Source organism: Lonchura striata, chromosome 15, assembly GCF_050655825.1.
Source record: "Lonchura striata isolate lonStrDom1 chromosome 15, ASM5065582v1, whole genome shotgun sequence".
In the NCBI taxonomy this organism is placed as follows: domain Eukaryota; kingdom Metazoa; phylum Chordata; class Aves; order Passeriformes; family Estrildidae; genus Lonchura; species Lonchura striata.
In genome coordinates this window covers 12,634,503-12,652,461 of record NC_140717.1, presented here as the reverse complement: position 1 = coordinate 12,652,461, position 17,959 = coordinate 12,634,503, and the positions used below count along the sequence as shown (strand labels likewise).

The 17,959-nt window shown below is 52.4% G+C and overlaps 3 protein-coding genes across 4 annotated transcripts in view; 2 read left to right on the top strand and 1 right to left on the bottom strand.

Annotated features, from left to right (window-relative positions):
• The window catches only part of MYO1H (myosin IH), a 44,874-nt gene extending 32,654 nt beyond the window's left edge, over nucleotides 1-12,220 (top strand). The window contains exon 32 of the mRNA XM_021544588.4: nucleotides 409-12,220. Coding sequence (XP_021400263.4) covers nucleotides 409-432 — 24 coding nt within the window. The 3' untranslated portion in view covers nucleotides 433-12,220. The remainder of the gene's footprint in view (nucleotides 1-408) is intronic.
• Nucleotides 1,021-14,817, bottom strand: KCTD10 (potassium channel tetramerization domain containing 10). 2 transcript variants are annotated; one of them, XM_021544689.4, is made up of 7 exons: nucleotides 14,676-14,817; nucleotides 12,043-12,256; nucleotides 7,105-7,274; nucleotides 6,527-6,613; nucleotides 5,892-5,944; nucleotides 4,909-5,104; nucleotides 1,021-4,328 (listed from the first exon to the last, which is right to left on the bottom strand). In XM_021544689.4, exons 2-7 carry the CDS (start codon nucleotides 12,248-12,250, stop codon nucleotides 4,110-4,112), a joined length of 933 nt encoding a protein of 310 aa, XP_021400364.2. In that variant the 5' UTR covers nucleotides 12,251-12,256; nucleotides 14,676-14,817; the 3' UTR covers nucleotides 1,021-4,109. The 2 variants fall into 2 exon arrangements, with proteins under 2 accessions (XP_021400364.2, XP_021400363.2); XM_021544688.4 differs by lacking the exon at nucleotides 14,676-14,817 and adding an exon at nucleotides 13,978-14,048.
• UBE3B (ubiquitin protein ligase E3B) overlaps nucleotides 14,722-17,959 on the top strand; it is a 20,163-nt gene continuing 16,925 nt past the window's right edge. The window contains exons 1-6 of the mRNA XM_021544687.4: nucleotides 14,722-14,861; nucleotides 15,274-15,476; nucleotides 15,795-15,915; nucleotides 16,702-16,761; nucleotides 17,089-17,193; nucleotides 17,284-17,380. Of these exons, the coding sequence (XP_021400362.2) occupies nucleotides 15,316-15,476; nucleotides 15,795-15,915; nucleotides 16,702-16,761; nucleotides 17,089-17,193; nucleotides 17,284-17,380 (544 nt within the window). The 5' untranslated portion in view covers nucleotides 14,722-14,861; nucleotides 15,274-15,315. The remainder of the gene's footprint in view (nucleotides 14,862-15,273; nucleotides 15,477-15,794; nucleotides 15,916-16,701; nucleotides 16,762-17,088; nucleotides 17,194-17,283; nucleotides 17,381-17,959) is intronic.

The window sequence follows — 17,959 nt, the reverse complement described above, 5'->3', positions numbered from 1 at the left end:
AGGGCTGGGAGCTGCAGCTCCAGGGATTGTGCAGGAATTGGCCCAGGGATGGGGGAGCAAGGCTGGCTCCTGGGGTGGGCACTTAGAGAATTGAGTCTGACCAAACCTCAATGTGCACCAGCAAAATGAAGCCTCAGGGGATGTTTTCCACCTCTTGTTGCCTCCCTCAACCAAGTTATGTCTGAAATGTGTTGGGATATGGAGGGAAGGCACTTCTTGTCACCCAAGCAGGTCCTCTGAGGAGCTGAAGCTCCAAGGAAGAATTCCATGTGGAGTTCTCTATCCTGCAGACAAGATGGAGGGAATTGTCTCTATGTACCAATGGGCAAATAGAAACTCCACCATCACCTCTCTTCCCAGCACCTTGAGGATTCCTGATTTAATGGCTCCTTCCTCTTCTCCTCCCAGGTGTCAACCCCGAGAAAATCTTGATGAGAACCAGTCCCTGTTCCCTTGGCTGGGAACAGAAAGGAGCCTGCAGGATGAGACCAGCCCTCACATCTCCCCTGGAATCTCTGATGCCATAGGGCTGCTGTGATTTGAGAGTTTGTTTGCATCTTTTAGGCTCTTTTATTTTTCTTTTTTTATAGCTTAAAACTATTCAACTATAGATAAATAAAATCCCTGATGTTGCTGTAACATTCCCAGAAGGAGATGCTTGTTACATGGTCACAGGGACATTAATCCCCAAAATTCCAAGGTAAAATCTCTACCTCTGAGAGATCAGGAAGGATTAGGACAGAAGCCAAAAGGCTTCTCTAGCTATACTTTGAATCACTACTCAGGAGCACTGCAAGAAGTGCAGAGCAGTGTTAACCCAGGTCTAAACCCAACTTTTCTCAAGGCAAACTGACCAGAGAGAATCCCAACAGCTGGGGCCACTCCCCCAGGGAGGGCTGGGAGGTCAAACTGACATTAATTAGGATGGAGATCTGATATTTCATCCCAAAAGTTCCTCCAGCCACACAGCCCATGAGGCCATCGAGCTCCAAGCAAGTAATAAAGTGACACAGATGTAAATATGAAATATCTTCTAATTTATTGTGTTATATTAAAAAAAAAAAACAAAAACAAAAGTACATATTGCAAACATCAACCATACACTGAAATCCAGCTGAAGCTTGTTCTGTGCAGAAGTCTGGACGGGTGGGAATGATTGTACAGAACAGGAATTTGCTGTTGTCCATGAAACAATTCCATGAAGACTGAAAGGTTCTACCTATGCTTTGCTCTAAGGTAGGGTGGGAGCTTGGAGCCTTGCCCAGGTGCTGCTCAGGGGATCCCAACCTGCCTTGGGGAAATGCAGGAGCAGCTGCTTTGGTGCTACAGGGAGAGAGGTGGGAAGGGGGCACCAGGGCTGGTCCCTGTCCCCTCCTCGTGCAGCCCCACCCATGTCAGGAGCTGGGAGGGGACAAAATCCCTTCCCCAGGGGACTTTCCTCAGCTCCCCTGGGCTGTGCTGTCACTGCTGGTGCTGGAGGATGGAAGCAGCCAGCTCTGCTCTCCCTGGCATGGGAGGCAGGGAAGGATAATCTGAAGAGCTGCTTGTGCCCAGGACACCTGCTCTGAGCCCCAGCTGCACCTGAGAGCTCAGAGTAAAACCACTTAGGGTAACGAGGCTCAGGGCTGAGAGCATTTGTGCAAGGGCATGGCCAGGGTGTGCCAGAGCAAGGACAGGGGCAGCAGGTAAAGGACAGGCCCCAGGACAGCACAGCTTGGCTGCAGCACTCCAGCACCCCGAGGGTGAGCTCAGGAGTGAGTTAAGGCAGAGTCTGCCCACAAATGCAGTAACAAAACTGAAATTGAAACTTTTAACCCTCCTGGAGTGACTTTGCTAAACCAACAGCTGTACAAAGCACTGTACAAAGATTAAAAACAGCCCTCCCCTGGTTTTTAAGAACTTAGTTTGCATAACCTGAAAGGGAAAAGCCTGAAGCCAGTTAAGGATCTATTTACAAAAAAGTTAATCACGTAGCTGTGACCTGTCAGGTGCTTAGTACTGCTGTCACCTTCTGGGGCTGAAGCTGCTCCACAGGACTGGATTTGGTCTGGGGTCTGCAGGTCAGCACAGCTGAGCTGTGTTGGAGCCTGCTGGAGTGCAGCTCCCAGCTGGAAGGAGCAGGGTTTGCTGCAGGACTGGTCCCTGGTCACCCTCTGCTGAGACACAGCTCCACCCCCAAGGGCAGCAGGGCTGCTCCAGATGCTGAGATGCCCAGAAACAGCCCAGCCATCACCAGCAAGTGTCAAAGTACACAGTGCTGGAGAAACAGCAATCCAGGACTTTTCTGGCTCACCCTCAGCTCATCCCAGCCCTGAGGGGAGAGGCACTGGCTCCTTCCCCCTCTGCACTGCTCCAGCCCTACAGGGTGCTGCAAACAGGTTTAAGTAAAAAACTGGAAGCCCTGAGGTGTCAGGACAGAGCTGAAGCTGCTGAACCCCAAGGAGACTGTGGAGCTCTCAGTGAACAATCAAGAGCTGCAGGAGAAAGAGGAGACAGGTACAACAACCCCACCTGCCACAGCCAGCAGCTGCCTGCAACGTGGAGAAGTCTTTGGTTACTAGAAAAATGGCCTCAGATTAAATTGGAAATCTTTGAGCTTTAATTGATGATCCAAAACTGTACAGCCACTTCCTGGTGTGTTTCAGCCTCTACCAAGGAGCTCTGTGGAACAGAAGAACGTGGCTGGTGCTGCTGCAGCACCTTTGGTTTTTACACTGTTCCCATGTCCTTAGCAGCCCTGAGGCAGGAGCAGGAACACAGAGCATGGCTATTAAAGCCAGGGCTAAATATTCCAGAGAAAGGGTCAAAAGAAACTCTAGCCCAGGGCAGAGTGCTCTGGTGTCACCCACGGGTGCTGCTGCAGTACAAGTTTAACACTTCCTACCTCAGGTTTCTCTGCCTCCCAGGACTGGTGACCTGAACTGTCACAGCTGTAGCTCTGCTGCCAGCCCTATGGAATGACACCCCACCTCCCACCACTGCTGTCACTTGACTCCACAGCAGGCAACAAGAGACAAGGAGGTAGATAAAATATTCATTGACAAGAGAAAAGCACTCGTAGAAAACCACAGTGCAGTGCCCTTCTCCATGCTCTGCCCTTCCACACACAGCTGCCATGGCTGGGAGGATGTGGAACAGCCTCAGGATGAAGTCAAACAGGGAATATCTGCCTCTGGGTCACTGCCTGCTTCTGTTTCCCCTCACTCAGAGCAAGGCAACTCTCCTGGATCAGCTCCAGAAGGGAACCAGGGCTGCTGCCCCCCACCAGCACCCCCCAACATGGGGGGACTGAACCTGCTGTGACTCCTGGTACCTGGGAGCTGCTGGAAACCAACTCCCCAGCTGAGATCCAGGCTCAGGCAGAAGCTCTAAGCACTGACCAGTACCAACACCACTCTTAGGGAAAGCAACCATGGACAATTTGCTCCTGATTCTCCTCCTTTGGGAGGAATTTTAACCTTGAACTGTAGGGATAAAACAGGGATGGGTGTCCCCAGCTCAGCGCTGCAGAAGCTCCACTGAACCCTTGGAGGAACAGATCCTGAGAGCTGCGGGGAACCTGAGGGAGCAGCCCCTGCTCCCTCCCACTGCTCTGAGGAATCCCTCTGCCCCCAGAACTCCAGGAATCTCATCAGCCTGTGCCATTTTTCTTTGGGGAGTCACCCAAGACACCCCCAAGCTCTCTCCCAGGAGCCAGGGAGCTGTGCAGCAGCCCTGGGTCCAGGTCCCTGCCTTCCCCCCCCAGCCCAGGAGGGTCAGGGAGTACCTGGAGGGAAGGAGGGTGGCTGGCTGACCTTTTGTTTGTTGATTTGGTTTTAAAGTGCAGGATCATTACCAAAGCCACAGGAAGCCATCCTCCTTCTCTCCAGCACAAAACAGCAACGACAAGAGTGCTAAAAATTCTGGGCATTTCTCCAGCTGCTCAACAGGCCTTTCCAGGCTGCCCAGTAACCTCATTGACCCTCGCCCTACAACTACCGCATTTAAATACCCCAAATAACCTAGAGTTTGTTACAAATCCCAATTTACAGACTGTGCTGGACAGGAGTTGCACTGCCTGATCCTGCTGCAGGGCAGCCCCTTGCCCAGAGCTGTGGGGGTCCCCAGGCTCACTGGTGCAGGTGGGCCCTGTCATCCGGGCGCTTGATGTGGATCCTCCGCACGCGCTCGATGCGCTCCCGCTCCTCGTCCTCCTCCAGGTGGTGGGAGCGCCCTGCAGCCCCTCCTGTGGCTTCCAGGAGGGCATTGTCCGGCCCCCTCCCATCCTGGGATTCGTACAGAAGAATGTTCAGGGTCTCCTCGTAAATTCGGGCTTCTGGGAACTCCACCTGGCAGGCAGGGAAGAGAAGGTCACTCAGTGCAGGCAGTGAGTGGTTAAGATTCCTGACATCCAGTGTTAACTGAACCCCAGGCACAGAAATCCTTTCAGGCACAGTCCTTTCTACTCCTTTCTACTTTTTGCTTCCAGCTTTTCAGTCCAACAAGTTGGGTTTTTGCCAGAACCAGGCAGATCTCTCCTGAGAAAGGGAAGAATACAGGGAAGGTATTCCATTGCTGGATCCCTCATTACATGGGGATGTAGAGCCAGGGAATGGTTTGGGTTAGGAGGCACCTTAAAGACAATTTAGTTCCATCCCTAGGTCATCTACTTGTAACTCCCAACCCCAAATGTAGTTAAATGCACAAATTTGTCTGAAAATAGTGCTGGACTGAACATTATGGATACCACAATGCATTACGGAATACCACAGGGCTTTCTGGAATATCCCAACTGCCCCCAGGATGAGCTCCAGCTGCTGCCCCACTCTCAATGCACTGATTATCCTCCGGAAGCGCTGAACAATGACAAAGTGCCAGCCTGCTCAGCTGTCAGGGTGCCAGGCTGGAGCATTCCCAGTTTTCCTGTACCTTGGTCTGTTTCTTCTCGGTGGCATAAACGATGGAGGTGCAGCAGACCTCGGCGATCTTGCGGCCCTGCCCGTAGAAGGACCAGCAGCAGATCTCATCCCCAATGACATCCTTGATGAACAGCACCCTCCCGTTGAACCTCAGGGACAGCTTGTCAAAGAGCTCGATGTTCTTCAGCATGTTATCATCGGAGTTGCTGTGGGAATGGAGGCAGCAGCAGGAATTTACAGAGCACATGGAAAGAGTGGGAGCAGCGAGCACTGACAGCCCTGAGAGCCCAGACTCCTGTGCCACAGAATCCCAGCATGGTTTGGGTTGGAGGGACCTTAAAGCCCATCCAGTGCCCCCCTGTGACATGAGCAGGGACACCTTCCACTAGCTCAGGTTGCTCCAAGCCCCATCCAACCTGGCCTTGGACACTTCCAGGGATGGGGCAAACCAAATAAATTAATTCTTATTATTTCAACACTACAGGCAGGATAACCTGAAGCAGCACCAATACAACAGCAACAACCCTGTGAACAACTGTCTAAGGCCATTTCACCCAGGTGCAAAGTCCTACCAGCCAAATCAAACCATTCCTGAGCTCAGCACCCTGGATGGGCACTGTTATGTCATGAAACTTATAAGGGAATAAGGGAAAGAGGACAAGGCCCCCAGTTTGATGATTTCACCACTCACTGAGCTCCCTGTGTTTAACTACCACACTGCAGTCCATGGGAATGCAGATAGCACTTGGCCAGGAGTCTCTGCCAGCTGCACCTAAGGATTAGAGGAACTCCTCTGGCACAGAAATAGCACAGGCTCAGCCTTCCATGGATGGCAGCAGACTCCCTCCTGACTACAGTTTGAAATTAATTGGGAAAAAATGGAATGCCTGCCAACACCAATCTGTCATCGGGGCTGGAGGAAGAAAAAGGAAACTTTTATAGTGGATTTTAGTCTATGAAAAACTTCCAACCCTTCCAGCTGAAGTCACTTACCTGGTGTAGGAATATTTGTTGTTGCTTCTGTTATAGAGCAGCTTCACTGCTGGCTGTAAGAAATAAAGCACAGATGAGTTCCAGGGAGCACAGCCAGAGCTGGAACCTCAGCTCAGCCCAAGGCCCCACGGAAAAGCTGCAATGACAAATTCCCAGTGGGATTTCAATGTTGTTACTGCTGTTGCTGCAAACCTGTGATGCATAGGTTGGCAATGGGACTGCAATCCCTCCTGATCCCTTCTGGGACTGGATTCTCATCTATTCTTATCTTCCCTTTGTCTTATCAGATTGTGCTATCTGCAGGGACACTTTATTCCATCCCAGGTTGCTTCAAGCCCTGTCCAACCTGGCCTTGGACATTTCCAGGGATTCAGGGCAGCCACAGCTTCTCTGGGCAACCTGAGACAGGGCCTCACCACCCTCACAGGGAAGAATTTTTTTCCTAATCCCAGCTAACCCTGCCCTTCAGCTTAAAGGCATCACCCTTATCCTGTCACTCCATCCCTTGTCCAGCACTCCAGCTCTCTTGGAGCCCCTTTAGACACTGGAAGAAGCTCTGGGGTCTCCCCAAAGCCTTCTTCTCTCTAGGCTGGGCACCCCCAGCTCTCCCTGTGGCACATCCCAGTCTCTCTCACCTTGTTGGAGGTTGCAATCAGCTTCTGCTCCTCCTTGGAAGAGGTGATCACCGGGACCTTGCAGAAGGGCTCGTACGCGTCCTTGTTCTGTGGGAGCAAGAACCAAACAGCAGCTGAGTGACAACAGATCCCAGAGCACACCCACATTTTATGGGAACGATCTCTGCTAAGGAAGCAATGTCCAGTCTGTCCCTGTGGTAATTTCTGGGCTGTAGCTGGCCTGGCACCATTCTTCTGGGAGTACCTGAGGTGTCTATTCCTGCTCTCCACCACTGAATGTCCTGTGCCCAGTTAAACAGCAGGATCTGGAATGAGGCTTCTCTCAGACAGGACATCAGTGACAGTGGCATCAACCCAAGATGGGAACCTCAGAACATAATAAATAACACAACAGGACTCCCAGCAGCTCTGGGAAGAAGCTGGTTTTCCTAGATGTGACCAGACTCCAGCAGATGGCAACACGAACAATTCCCATTTCCACCCAAGCCTCCAAAACCAACACATGAAGACCAGGAGAAAATCCTGCTCTGCCCAGATGCTGCTGCCCACCCCCAGCTGCCCCTGAGCCCCGTGCCCACCTGCAGGGCTGCCTGGCATTCATCCACCAGCCCCTGCACCAGGTAGTACTTGGCCTCGGCCAGCAGCTCCTCGATCTCCCGGCGGCTCTCCGGGAGCGGCACGGCCCCGTCCCGCAGGTAGTTCAGGATTGTCCCAAAGTGCTTCCCACAGCGGTCAATCAGGATCCAGCCTGGGGACAAGGAAGGCCACAGTAAGGACAAGCTGAGATGAATGTGGCAAAAGGCATTGGCAGAGCAAACTGGTGAAGGACATGATGGAACTGGGCGTGTGAGGATGGAACGGGGAATGTGAGCAGAGAGCGCAGCACCTCCTAAGCTGGAGCTTAGGATCATGGTGGGAGGAGAATCATGGAATGGTTTGGGTTGGAAGGGAACTTAAAGCCCATCCAGTCCCACCCCTACCATGGGCAGGGACACCTCCCACTATCCCAGGTTGCTCCAAACCCCTGCCCACCTGGCCTTGGGCATTTCCATGGATGGAACAGCCACAGCCTCTCTGGGGACCCTGTGCCAGGGCCTCAGCACTCTCACATGGAATAGCTTCTTCTCAATATCCCATCTAACCCTGCCTCTGACAGTGGGAAGCCATTCCCTCTTGTCTTGTCTCTCCATGTCCTTGTCCAAAGTCCCTCTTCCAGCTCTCCTGGAGCCCCTTTAGGCACTGCAAAGTGCTCCAAGGTCTCCCTGGAGCCTTCTCTCCTCCAGGGAAGAAAAGAGCTACAAACCAAAGCTGTGGGTGCAGCATCCACACTTCACCTCTCGCTGCTGGGATCAGGCTGGAGCCTGGAAAAGTCAGGCAGTGCTGAGGCTGGAGTTTCCCTGAGTGAACAGATGGCCACTCTCACAGGCTGAGGCTCAGGAATGCAGCGAGGAAACGCTTGTGGGGAAGGAGTCATATTTTGGACAAATAAGGAAAGTAGGTTAAATCAGCCCCTGTGTGCTCTGCATGAATGGAATTACGAGGAAAAGTCTGAACATTTGGTTCAATCTGGAAAGGGAACATGGCCTTTTCTGAGGGAAAACGAGACATTCTGCAGCAGCTCACTCCAGGCTTCCCAGCTCCCTCATTCCTGCTGTCCACAGACAACACAAAGTGTGCTCCAAGTGTGATTTTACAGGCTGGAAAAACAACTAGAGAAAGAAATGATGGAACAAAGGACTGATCCAGACTAATGGCTAATCCAGCTAGAGCAGAAAAAAGCCCATTTGGCAGTGTGGAAAGCGAGAAATCCCATTTTAGTGGGAGATTTAGTGGAAGGTGTGTCTGCCCATGGTAGGGGTGGAACAAGGTGAGCTTTAAAGTCCTTTCTGACCCAAACCATTCTGGGATTCTCTGATAAAGAGGAAGCACAAGCCATATTCCACAAATGCATATACTTCCCAAGCTCACTGGAGCACACAGGAAAGTAAAGGGCCAGTTGAGAGCAGAATTACCATCTCCAACTCCTCTGTGATTCCTTGTAGGCTGCAAAAATCTGCAGCAACTTAATCTGTACAGATGGTGAAACTGAAGCAGAGTTGCTCATTTTCATGTGGGGATGAGAAAACACTTCCAGTAGTGTTGCAAAATCAGAGTGACCATTAGAAGAGCTTTAAAAACCCTTCTGCTTTCCCCAAACAGCCCAAAGGAGATGAGTCACAGGAAAGTGACCCCGGTGCCACTCGGCCACAGCAAAGCCAACAAGTGGGCTGAAGTCTTTCAGAGTTATTTTTTAATTGCAGTGTTCCAAAAACATCCTGTGATCCATTTAGGAACAAGGACATGGAATCCATGAGCTGTATGGAATCATGGAATGGTTTGAGTTGGAAGGGAACCTAAAGTTTATCCAGTTCCAACCCCCGGCCATGGGCAGCTACCTTCCACTATCCCAGGCTGCTCTGAGTCCTGTCCAACCTGGCCTTGGACGCTTCCAGGGATGGGACAGCCACAGCTTCTCTGGGAATTCCATCCCAGCCTCTCACCACCCTCACAGGGTGGATTTCTTCCCAATATCCCATCTACTCCTGCCCTCTGGCAATTTGAAGCCATCCTCACTTGTCCTGTCACTCCAGACCCTTGCAAATAGTCATTCCCCATCTTTTTGTCAGCTCCTTCAGGCCCTGGAAGCCACACTTAGGCCACTCCAGAGCCTTCCCTTCTCCAGGCTGAACAATCCCAGACTTTCCTCCCAGCAGAGCTGCTCCATCCCTTTGATCATCCTGGTGATTCCTCTGGACTCTCTCCTGTGCTGGGTCCCGGGGCTGGGGCAGCTCTGCAGGTGGGGTCTCAGCTGGGCACGGGGGCAGAACCCCTCCCCTCACTGCCTTTGTCCATGGACACATCACACCTTCAGAAATTCATCTTTGTCTTACAGGAATTCTCAGGGACAGGATCCAAACATTCCAGCTAAAACCAGCTATATTCCAACCAAGCCCTGGCAGGTGAAACAGGAGCCTGACATTGGACACTGCCTGAGGCTCCACTCTCTTATCAGCAGCTGGACCAGGAACAGCTTCCCCATCAACAGCAGCAGGGAGTCAGGAAAAAAAGAGAACTTTAAACAGGTGGATGCACCTGGAAAACTCATATCCTTCTCACTGCTCATTACCATCCAAAGAAAATGTTCCAAATATACTGATTTGCTACAGTTAATCAATGATTTGTAAGCTGAAAACAATCATCTGCCACCCACAGCCAGAGAAGCCCAGACTTTTCTCCTCCAGCCTGAGGAGCAGCAGGTTGGAATTGTTCAGCTGGGAGGAGGAGCTGGGATCTGAATCCCAGACACAGAGCAGGACCCCATGTGCCAAATTCCAGACTGGTTAAACCCAACTCCTTCCAGTTGCTCCCCAAGCCTGGCTTCTTTTCCTAAGAAACATCTCATTTGGTGCCAGGTTTTGGGTGTGACCAATTAGGAGGATTTTGAAGAATTCCAGATAAAAAGTGTTTCCTTTAGCAGGCCCAGTGCTATTGTCCCAGTTTCCAGGCAAGGGGAGATAAAGCAAGAACTGCTGCAATGGGAGTGTCTGTGTTACAACATACAGGAAGTATCAAATTCCTCTTAAAACACAAACTGGTTCCATGGAACAATCCCACACACACAATGTGGGAGCCACAGCAAAACAAACTTGGGATTTTAGTGGGAGAAACTCCAGTTACCCTCAGATTTGGGGTGCAAACAGCACCTGCACTTCCAGAGCCTCTGAACCCTGGCCATGAGATGTCCCAACCCTCCTACACCTGCCCAGGACACTGGGATCATGCCAGGGTGACTTTCCAAAATGAATTTGGAATTTCCAATCCATTTCCAACCACAGGAAGTCTGGAATTACCAAATTCAGCGAAGCAGCTTCAGGGAGGGACATGAAGATCCACCCCAAGTTTAGCAAAGGGAGAATGTTCACAACATTTCCACTCCTCCAGTGTTCCCAGTCAAGGTGTTCATTCCCACATGAAAGGGGTTTTCCCAAATTTGACCCAGTGTTGATTCCCATTTGACTTTTTTTCCAAATTTGACCCACAGAGTGACTTTTTTAATGCAACCTCCATGGTCTGTACCCAGGATAAGCATCCCAGAGACCCTTTGGTCCAGAGCCCCAAATCACAGCATCCACATTCCTGCTTTATCCTGGCCTGGGATTACACCTGGAACAATACAGCTTTGTTTTCCCCAGCTTAAATATAAAGACTTCTGGCTAAACCAGGAATATTCAGCTAATCAGGTTGTATTTTTACATTTTTTCCTTCAAGTTCACTTCCTTTTATCTCAGGTAAGCTTATCATAAACCTCTAAACAGACTATTTTAAAGCATTCAAAACTCAGTCCAACCCTGTACTGTATTTTCTCTATTTTCAGCAAATTCAAACAAAATTTTTCAAATAGTAATTAACTAATCCCAAGGGAGGTGTTTGAACCTCCAGGCTCAGCTTTGCAGAGGCTGTTGTTAAAGACAAAGGTCTTTAAATATTGTTATGGGTAAAACATCAGAGTGAAAATAAAGCTGAGCTTCTAATTAAACTCTGGCACATCCACAATGTGGGAATGCAGAGATAAAATTCCAAATTTTCTGAAAATTTTGCAACTGGTTCTATTTTAGGGAAATCAGCTGTCAACAGTCCCACGAGATAATTGTTTTATTTAAAAAAAAATCAGCTTTTAACTCGTTTATACCTATGTTCAGAGTATGTTTTATATTTTATTTATAAGCAAGGAGACAAGAGGGAATGGCATTCTGAGCTTCCAAGAAGACACACAAGTCCCAGCTCAAGGATTCCTAATCACTATCCACGCCTTTTTCCATGGACTCCAGAGCTTTAGTGTCAGTATTCTGAAAGGAAAAGATGCTCCAGGTGTCACCAGGGCCTGACAGGAGCTCTGGCACTTCTTGGTGTCCTTCTGTTCAGGCAACCACTCAGATCATCTTTGTCTTTTGTTCCACATTTTTCCCAGCTGTACAATCATGGAATCACGGAACAACAGCAGGGTTTGGGTTGGGAGGAATCTTGAAGATTATTTAGTCCAAGTCCACTCCTTGCCATGGGCAGGGACACCTCCCACTATCCCAAGCTGCTCCAAGCCCCATTCAACCTGGTCCTGGACATTTCCAGGGATCCAGGGACAGCCACAGCTTCTCTGGGCACCCTGTGCCAGGGCCTCCCCACCCTCACAGGGAAAGATTCCTTCCCAATATCTCATCCAAACCTATTCTCTGGTCCTGCCACTCCAGGGCTTTATAAATATCCTCCCTCTGTGGTTCTTGTAGCTCCTTCAGGCACTGGAAAGCCACAATTAGGTCACCCCAAACCTGCCTTTTGTCCAGGCTGAACAATCCCAACCCTCCCTTGTAGGAGAGCTCCTCCATCCTTCCAACCCTTCAAACAGAAGGTCCTGTGACCTTCCCACGACCGCAGTGACTTTCCCTGGCCAGGAAGGACGCCAGGAAGGTCCCGATCCTCACCTTCGCTGTCCGTGAGCACTTCCATGCGCCCGCTGAACATGGCCTTGAGCATGGTGTCCTGCTTGGTCAGGGTCTGCATGGTGGTGTAGTACAGGGCCCCTCCCACATTCAGCTTCACGTACTTGGAGCTGGGGCTGCTCCCCTTGAAGGACGTCGTGCGTGTCGTGGCCGCCGGCACTGCTGAGCTCACCACGCTCTCTCCCGACATCTCTTCCTGCAAGGAAGGGGATGCCCAGCTCAAGGAAGGAGTTCCCACTTCAAGAGTGCAACTCCCAGTCAAGGAAGGAGGTCTCAGTTCAAGGAAGGAGTTCCCACTTCAAGAGTGCAGCTCCCAGCTCAAGGGAGCAGCTCCCAGCTCAAGGAAGGAATTCCCAGCTCAAGGGAGCAGCTCCCAGCTCAAGGGAGGACTTCCCAGTTCAAGGAAGGACTTCCCAGTTCAAGAGTGCAATTCCCAGTTCAAGGGAGCAGCTCCCACTTCAAGAGTGCAGTTCCTAGCTCAAGGGAGGACTTCCCAGCTTAAGGGAGCAGCTCCCAGCTCAAGGAAGGACTTCCCAATTCAAGGAAGACTTCCCAGTTCAAGGAAGGACTTTCCACTTCAGGGAAGGAATTCCCAGCTCAAAGGAGCAATTGCCACCCTGGCAGTGTGACATCCCTGCTCCCACCGGGTGTTTCACACCTCGGCTCCTCCTGTGGCTCTGTGTGAAGTTCTCAAGTGTTTTCAATGTTTCACTCTCAGGAACTGAAGGACATTGGTGGGCACAGTCCCTGTTTTTTTCCCCAGGGAAAAAAAAACCAAAAAAAAAAACACCTAGGATTGCTAAACCGGGTTTTGCACTGCAAAGCCAAGCTTTCCCACAACAACTGCTTTCATTTCTCACACAACTCCACAGCTTAAAGCTCTTACTCCATCAAGAATCTGGGATGGAATTGGGCAATTCCCAACACACACAAGTGGAGCAGATGATTCCTGTGAGTCCAAATGCAGAAATCAACAGATTCCCAAGTGCTAAAATGCAGAAAATCTACAGGTTTTCAAGTCTTTTTCTCTTAGAGCAAACACGGAGAGCACACATGAGCTTTCCTGCTCTTCCCTGCCCTCCCACACTGCTCAGAGCACCAAAATCCAGCCGGACACAGCAGCCTCCAGCCACATTCCTGTCACCGAGGTCACACGGGCACAGGCACACGGAGGCTCAGCACCACAAATGCCCCCAGAGCCGCTAAATCCTTAATCTCTAGGAGCCTTCGCGGTTGTTTTCCCTCAGGATGGGAAAGGTGGGATAATTCACCCCCTCCATCCCTGCTCCTCCAGCTCCCAGGGCTCCGCGATGAGCCGAACCGAAGGATTTTTGCTTCACCGCCGTGAAACTCCCCAAGGAGCCGGAGCTGTGTGGCACAGGAGAGGGAGCAGGAGGGGCAGGGGTGGCCTGGAGACGATCCCATCATCTCCGGGATGCACAGGCAGCAACCTCAGCTCACGTTCCCGCTCCCTCCGGTACCGAGCTGGGGCAGGAACGGGCGCGGGGTTCCAGAGGGGGATCGATCCCATCACGACCCCGAATCGCAGCGCTGCCCTCCCCACACCGGACCGGGGCTCAGACTCCCCCCGGGACCCCTCTCTCCATGCCGCCCCTGGGCACTGCCGCTCCTCAACACCCGCACCGCTCTCGGCGGCCGGACCCCCAAAACCCTCAGCCCGACCCCTCCCAGGGCAGCGGGCAGGACGGCAACCCGCAACCCCCGGCCTCTCTCAGCCCCCTTCCCATGCCCCAAAGCCCCCCGCCCCACCGAGGGGACCCCCCATCACCTCCCCCGTGCTGAGGCCCGCACCCCCTCACACCCGCCGTCCCCCATCCGCCCCTCCATCCCCTCCTCCCCCGCGAGCACCAGAGCGCCTCCCCGCCCTCGCGGCCCCGAGCCGCCTTCTCCCCTCACCATGAACGGGCCGAGCCCCGCGGAGCGAGCGAGCGGCAGCGCCGGGCGCGGAACTTCCGCCGCTCCCGCCTTCCGGCGCCGCCCGGTGCGCCCCCAAACCCGTCCGATGGCCCGGCGGGCCCGCGCCGCGCCGCCGCCGCCTCACGGGCTCGGCCCGGCTCGGCCCGGCCCGGCCCGGCCTCCCCGGTCCCAGCGGGACGCAGGGCGGGCCGCTCCCCCTGCGCCCAGCCGGTGAGCGGCCCGGCGGAACGGCAGCGGCGGGGCGGGTTGGCGGCCGGACGGGCAGCGCGGACACGGTGCGAGGAGGGGGCTGCGGCCGCGGCCTGGCGGCGGAGCCGGGAGGGACCGGGGGGTTCCCGGGGGGTTCCCGGGGGGTTCCGGGGTTGTGAGGCCCGGCCCGGTGCCCGCCGGGACGAGGGTGAGCGCCGGGGGGCTGCGGGGGGAGGCGCGGCGGGGTGAGCGCAGTGCGGGCCCGGGGAGGCTGCGGTGGGAACGGGAGGGATGCGCGGCTGCCGGAGGGGCTGAGGGGGCTCTGTGGCTGCTGTGGGCGACTCCTGCGAGCCGCAGCGCACCTCTGTGGGTGGCTGCCCGGGGGTGGCACCTGGGTGGCTTTGTCCTTCTCGTGCTGTCACACACGGGGTTGTCCCTGCTCCGCACCCCCCTCAGCTGCCTGTGGTGCTGCTTCTCCTCCCACTTACCGTTTTCCTTGCGGCTGCAGCCAGAGGTAAATGGGCTCCGAAGGACTCGGAATTGCGGAGGGAAAGTCTTAAGTCCCCAAATCAGCCGCAGGGAATGTGCTTGTCCATGCAGGAGCTGCCCGAAGTCTCTCGATGTGTGCGTGTAAATGAGCATCACACGCTTCCCTTGAATAAGTGACCCCTCAGGTGAGTGCTTTGTTGCTATTTATAAAGCTCTGGGTGTTTTATCTGCTGAAAGGCAGTAAATCGCTGTCCCTTGTGCCCTTTGCCTCCTGCCCCTGCCCGGGAGTTGTTCTTATCTGTTACCAAGGAAGGAGCAGATGCTGGAGAGGGGAGGTGGAGCACAGTGTCAACACCACTGATTTGTTTATTTTTCCACTTAAAATCTCCCAGCCAGCAGCAGGCTGTGGGCTGTGCTGGAAGGATTCCCTGCCAGTGTTTTTGTGTCCCTGCTGCAGCCCCGTGACAGTCACTGGGGTTTTTTTTTCATTTTTTTTTTAGCCCACTTTCCCTCCGCTGTCGGATTCTCGCCTCCTCTGCACGGAGCCAAGAACTGCCCTTCTATGAGTGTTTTTTCCACTCTGCTCTGGTTTTCCAGGCTGTTTGCTGTGAGGATCCTTTGCTCCCTGAGGCTCCAGCCATGTTCAGTGCCAGCCAATCCTCCAGGGCCCAGTTCCTGGACAAGGCCCGGCAGGCGCGGGAGGAGCGGCGGGAGCTGAAGGAGAGGGAGAGAGCTGCAGTGCAGCTCCAGGCTCTGGTCAGGAGGTTTCTGTGTCGATGCCACCTACAGAGGGAGATCAGGTGTGTGGGACTCATGGGATCATGCAACATCTTGGCTTGGAAGGGACTTTAAAGCTCATCTCATTCCAAAACCCTCATCACTTTTCGCCAACCTGGCCTTGGGCATTTCCAGGGATGAGGCAGCAACAGCTTCTTCCATCCTCACAGGGAAGGATTTCTTCCCAGTATCCCATCTAACCCTGTCCTGTGTCAGTTTGAGTCCATTCCCCTTTTTCCTTTGTAAAAAGTCTCTCTCCATCTTCCATGTGGGGCTCTTCAGGGAATGAATTCTTTGCTCTGTGATTGCTTTTTAACTCCTCGTTTTTCCCTCTTTGCTAGGAGAGAGGTGGAGGATTTCTTTGGGACAAATGAATGTGGCTCAAGTAAAAGAAGTGCCCTGTCTGTGTTCAGGATTGCCAGGAAGCTGCTGTTTGTGTTCAATCCCAAGGAGGACAAGGAGGTGAGGACACTGCCCTCACATCCTGCTGTGCTTTTGGGGACAGGTTAAATATGTTTAATTCTTTACTCAGTGATCTTGGAGGTTCTTGCAATATATTTTGCCTTCAGCAAGTTTCTCTCTGGCTTCTGGCCCTTCCTGAAGGGATATGCCTGTAGGATTGAGATGGGAGAAACCTTGAATTTTTCAGCAGTGGTTTTGTATTTGGGACATCCTTTAATGGATGTTTTTTCTGGTGACTGTGCTAGCTGCAGGAGCTGAGCAGTGCCTGAGGATTTTGGCACACCCCAGTTCCCCAGGCAGGTACATTGGGACAGCTGCCAGAGATCTGTGCTGGCACAGGGAAGGCTGTTTGTACCCCAGCAGCTTTTCTCACCATTCCCTGAACTTGTGGGTTCAGAGTGAAGCCCTGAAATGATGATCCCAGGAAGCTGTGAGGGCTGACTGGAAGGAAACCAGCTGCAGAATGGAAAGCTGTGTTCCAATGGCAGCAGCAGTGAGGGATTTTGTTAATCTCTGTCCCATGGAAATCTGTGCTCAGATGCAGTTTTCTGTTGGTACAGCACCCAAAAAAAACCCCTGTGTTCCCAAGGAAGGAATTCTGCACAGCAGCAGCAGGATGTGTGTGCTCCCAGGGAAGGAGCCATGAGGATTCTTGTAGGGAATGTGCTGGGAACATTTGCTAATTTGAGACAGAGAGATCTTCCTCCCTTTGCTGAACTGTTCTTGTGCTTTTCCAGAACAGCACTTCCTGTAGTTAGAACTAATCCCACCTTTGGATTTTCCCAGAGGTTTGAGAAGCTGTGCCGTTGTATCCTGAACAGCATGGATGTGGAGAACGAGCCCAAGGTCAGCAGGGGGGGTTTGCTTTGGAGTGGGGAGGGCTTGGTGGTCATTTTTAACTCTCTGTGTGGGGATTTACTTTGCTAATATGTAATTTTTAGATTTCAGAAACCCTTGAGCACTGTGGGAATTCCACTGTGGAAAGTCCTTTAGTATTCCTGGGATATTTTTACTCTGTGCAGCCACGGGAGTTAAAGGACACTTGGTTTCTGGCGTGGGTGATGTGAGAATTTGGGGAGAGGAGCATCTTGGTCCCACTGCTGGGTTCAGTTCCCAAACTCTGCCCAGCAGTAGCACAAGCCCTGATCCCTCTGTCCATCCCCCCTTGCTCAGGTGTGGTACGTGTCACTGGCACTCTCCAAGGACCTCACCCTCCTCTGGATCAAACAGATCAAAGACATCCTGTGGTTTTGCTGTGAATTCCTCAAGCAGCTCAAGGTGAGGACTATTCCTGTGTTTTCTCTCCCTGCATTTGGCAGGGGGCACAAGGCTCAGTGGATTTGTTAACTCTGCTGTTTGTTATCCCAGCCTGACATCCTGCAGGACTCCAGACTGGTGAACTTGCACCTCACAATGCTGGTCACCTTCACAGACACTTCCACCTGGAAGATCCTCCGGGGAAAAGGTTGGTGCATCCAAATCTCACTGATTTGGGACTTGGTGTTAAAATTTACTGAATGCTCTGCCACAAGTTCCAGAGAAGCTGTGGCTGCTCCATCCCTGGAAATGTCCAAGGCCAGGTTGGAGAGGGTTTGGAGCAACCTGGCATAGTGGGAGGTGTCCCTGCCCTTTGCAGGGGTTTGGGATGGGATGATCCTTAACATTCTTTCCAACCCAAACCCTTCTGGGGTTCTGTTTCTGCACCTTGGTTGCCACAAAGATTCATTCTGCTCCTGTGTTTGCCCAGATTAAGGATTCCCTTGGGATTAGACTCTTCCCTTTGGGATTAGACTGTTTCCCTTAGGACACCAACAGTTGTTACAGCATTTTTATAATATTCCAGCAACCCTCACACAGTAAGTGTTCAGAGGGTAAGGGAATGTGCTCTTAACTTTGGGGTTTTGTAGGAAATAGATGTAGGAAAGGCAGATAAGTAGTGAGAGGAAATGAGACTCTTAGAGCCTAAACAATACAGTGTAAAATGCTGACAGAATGATGGGTTTGTGTAGAAGGACAAGGACTTTGGGCAGTGACAAACCTTTGT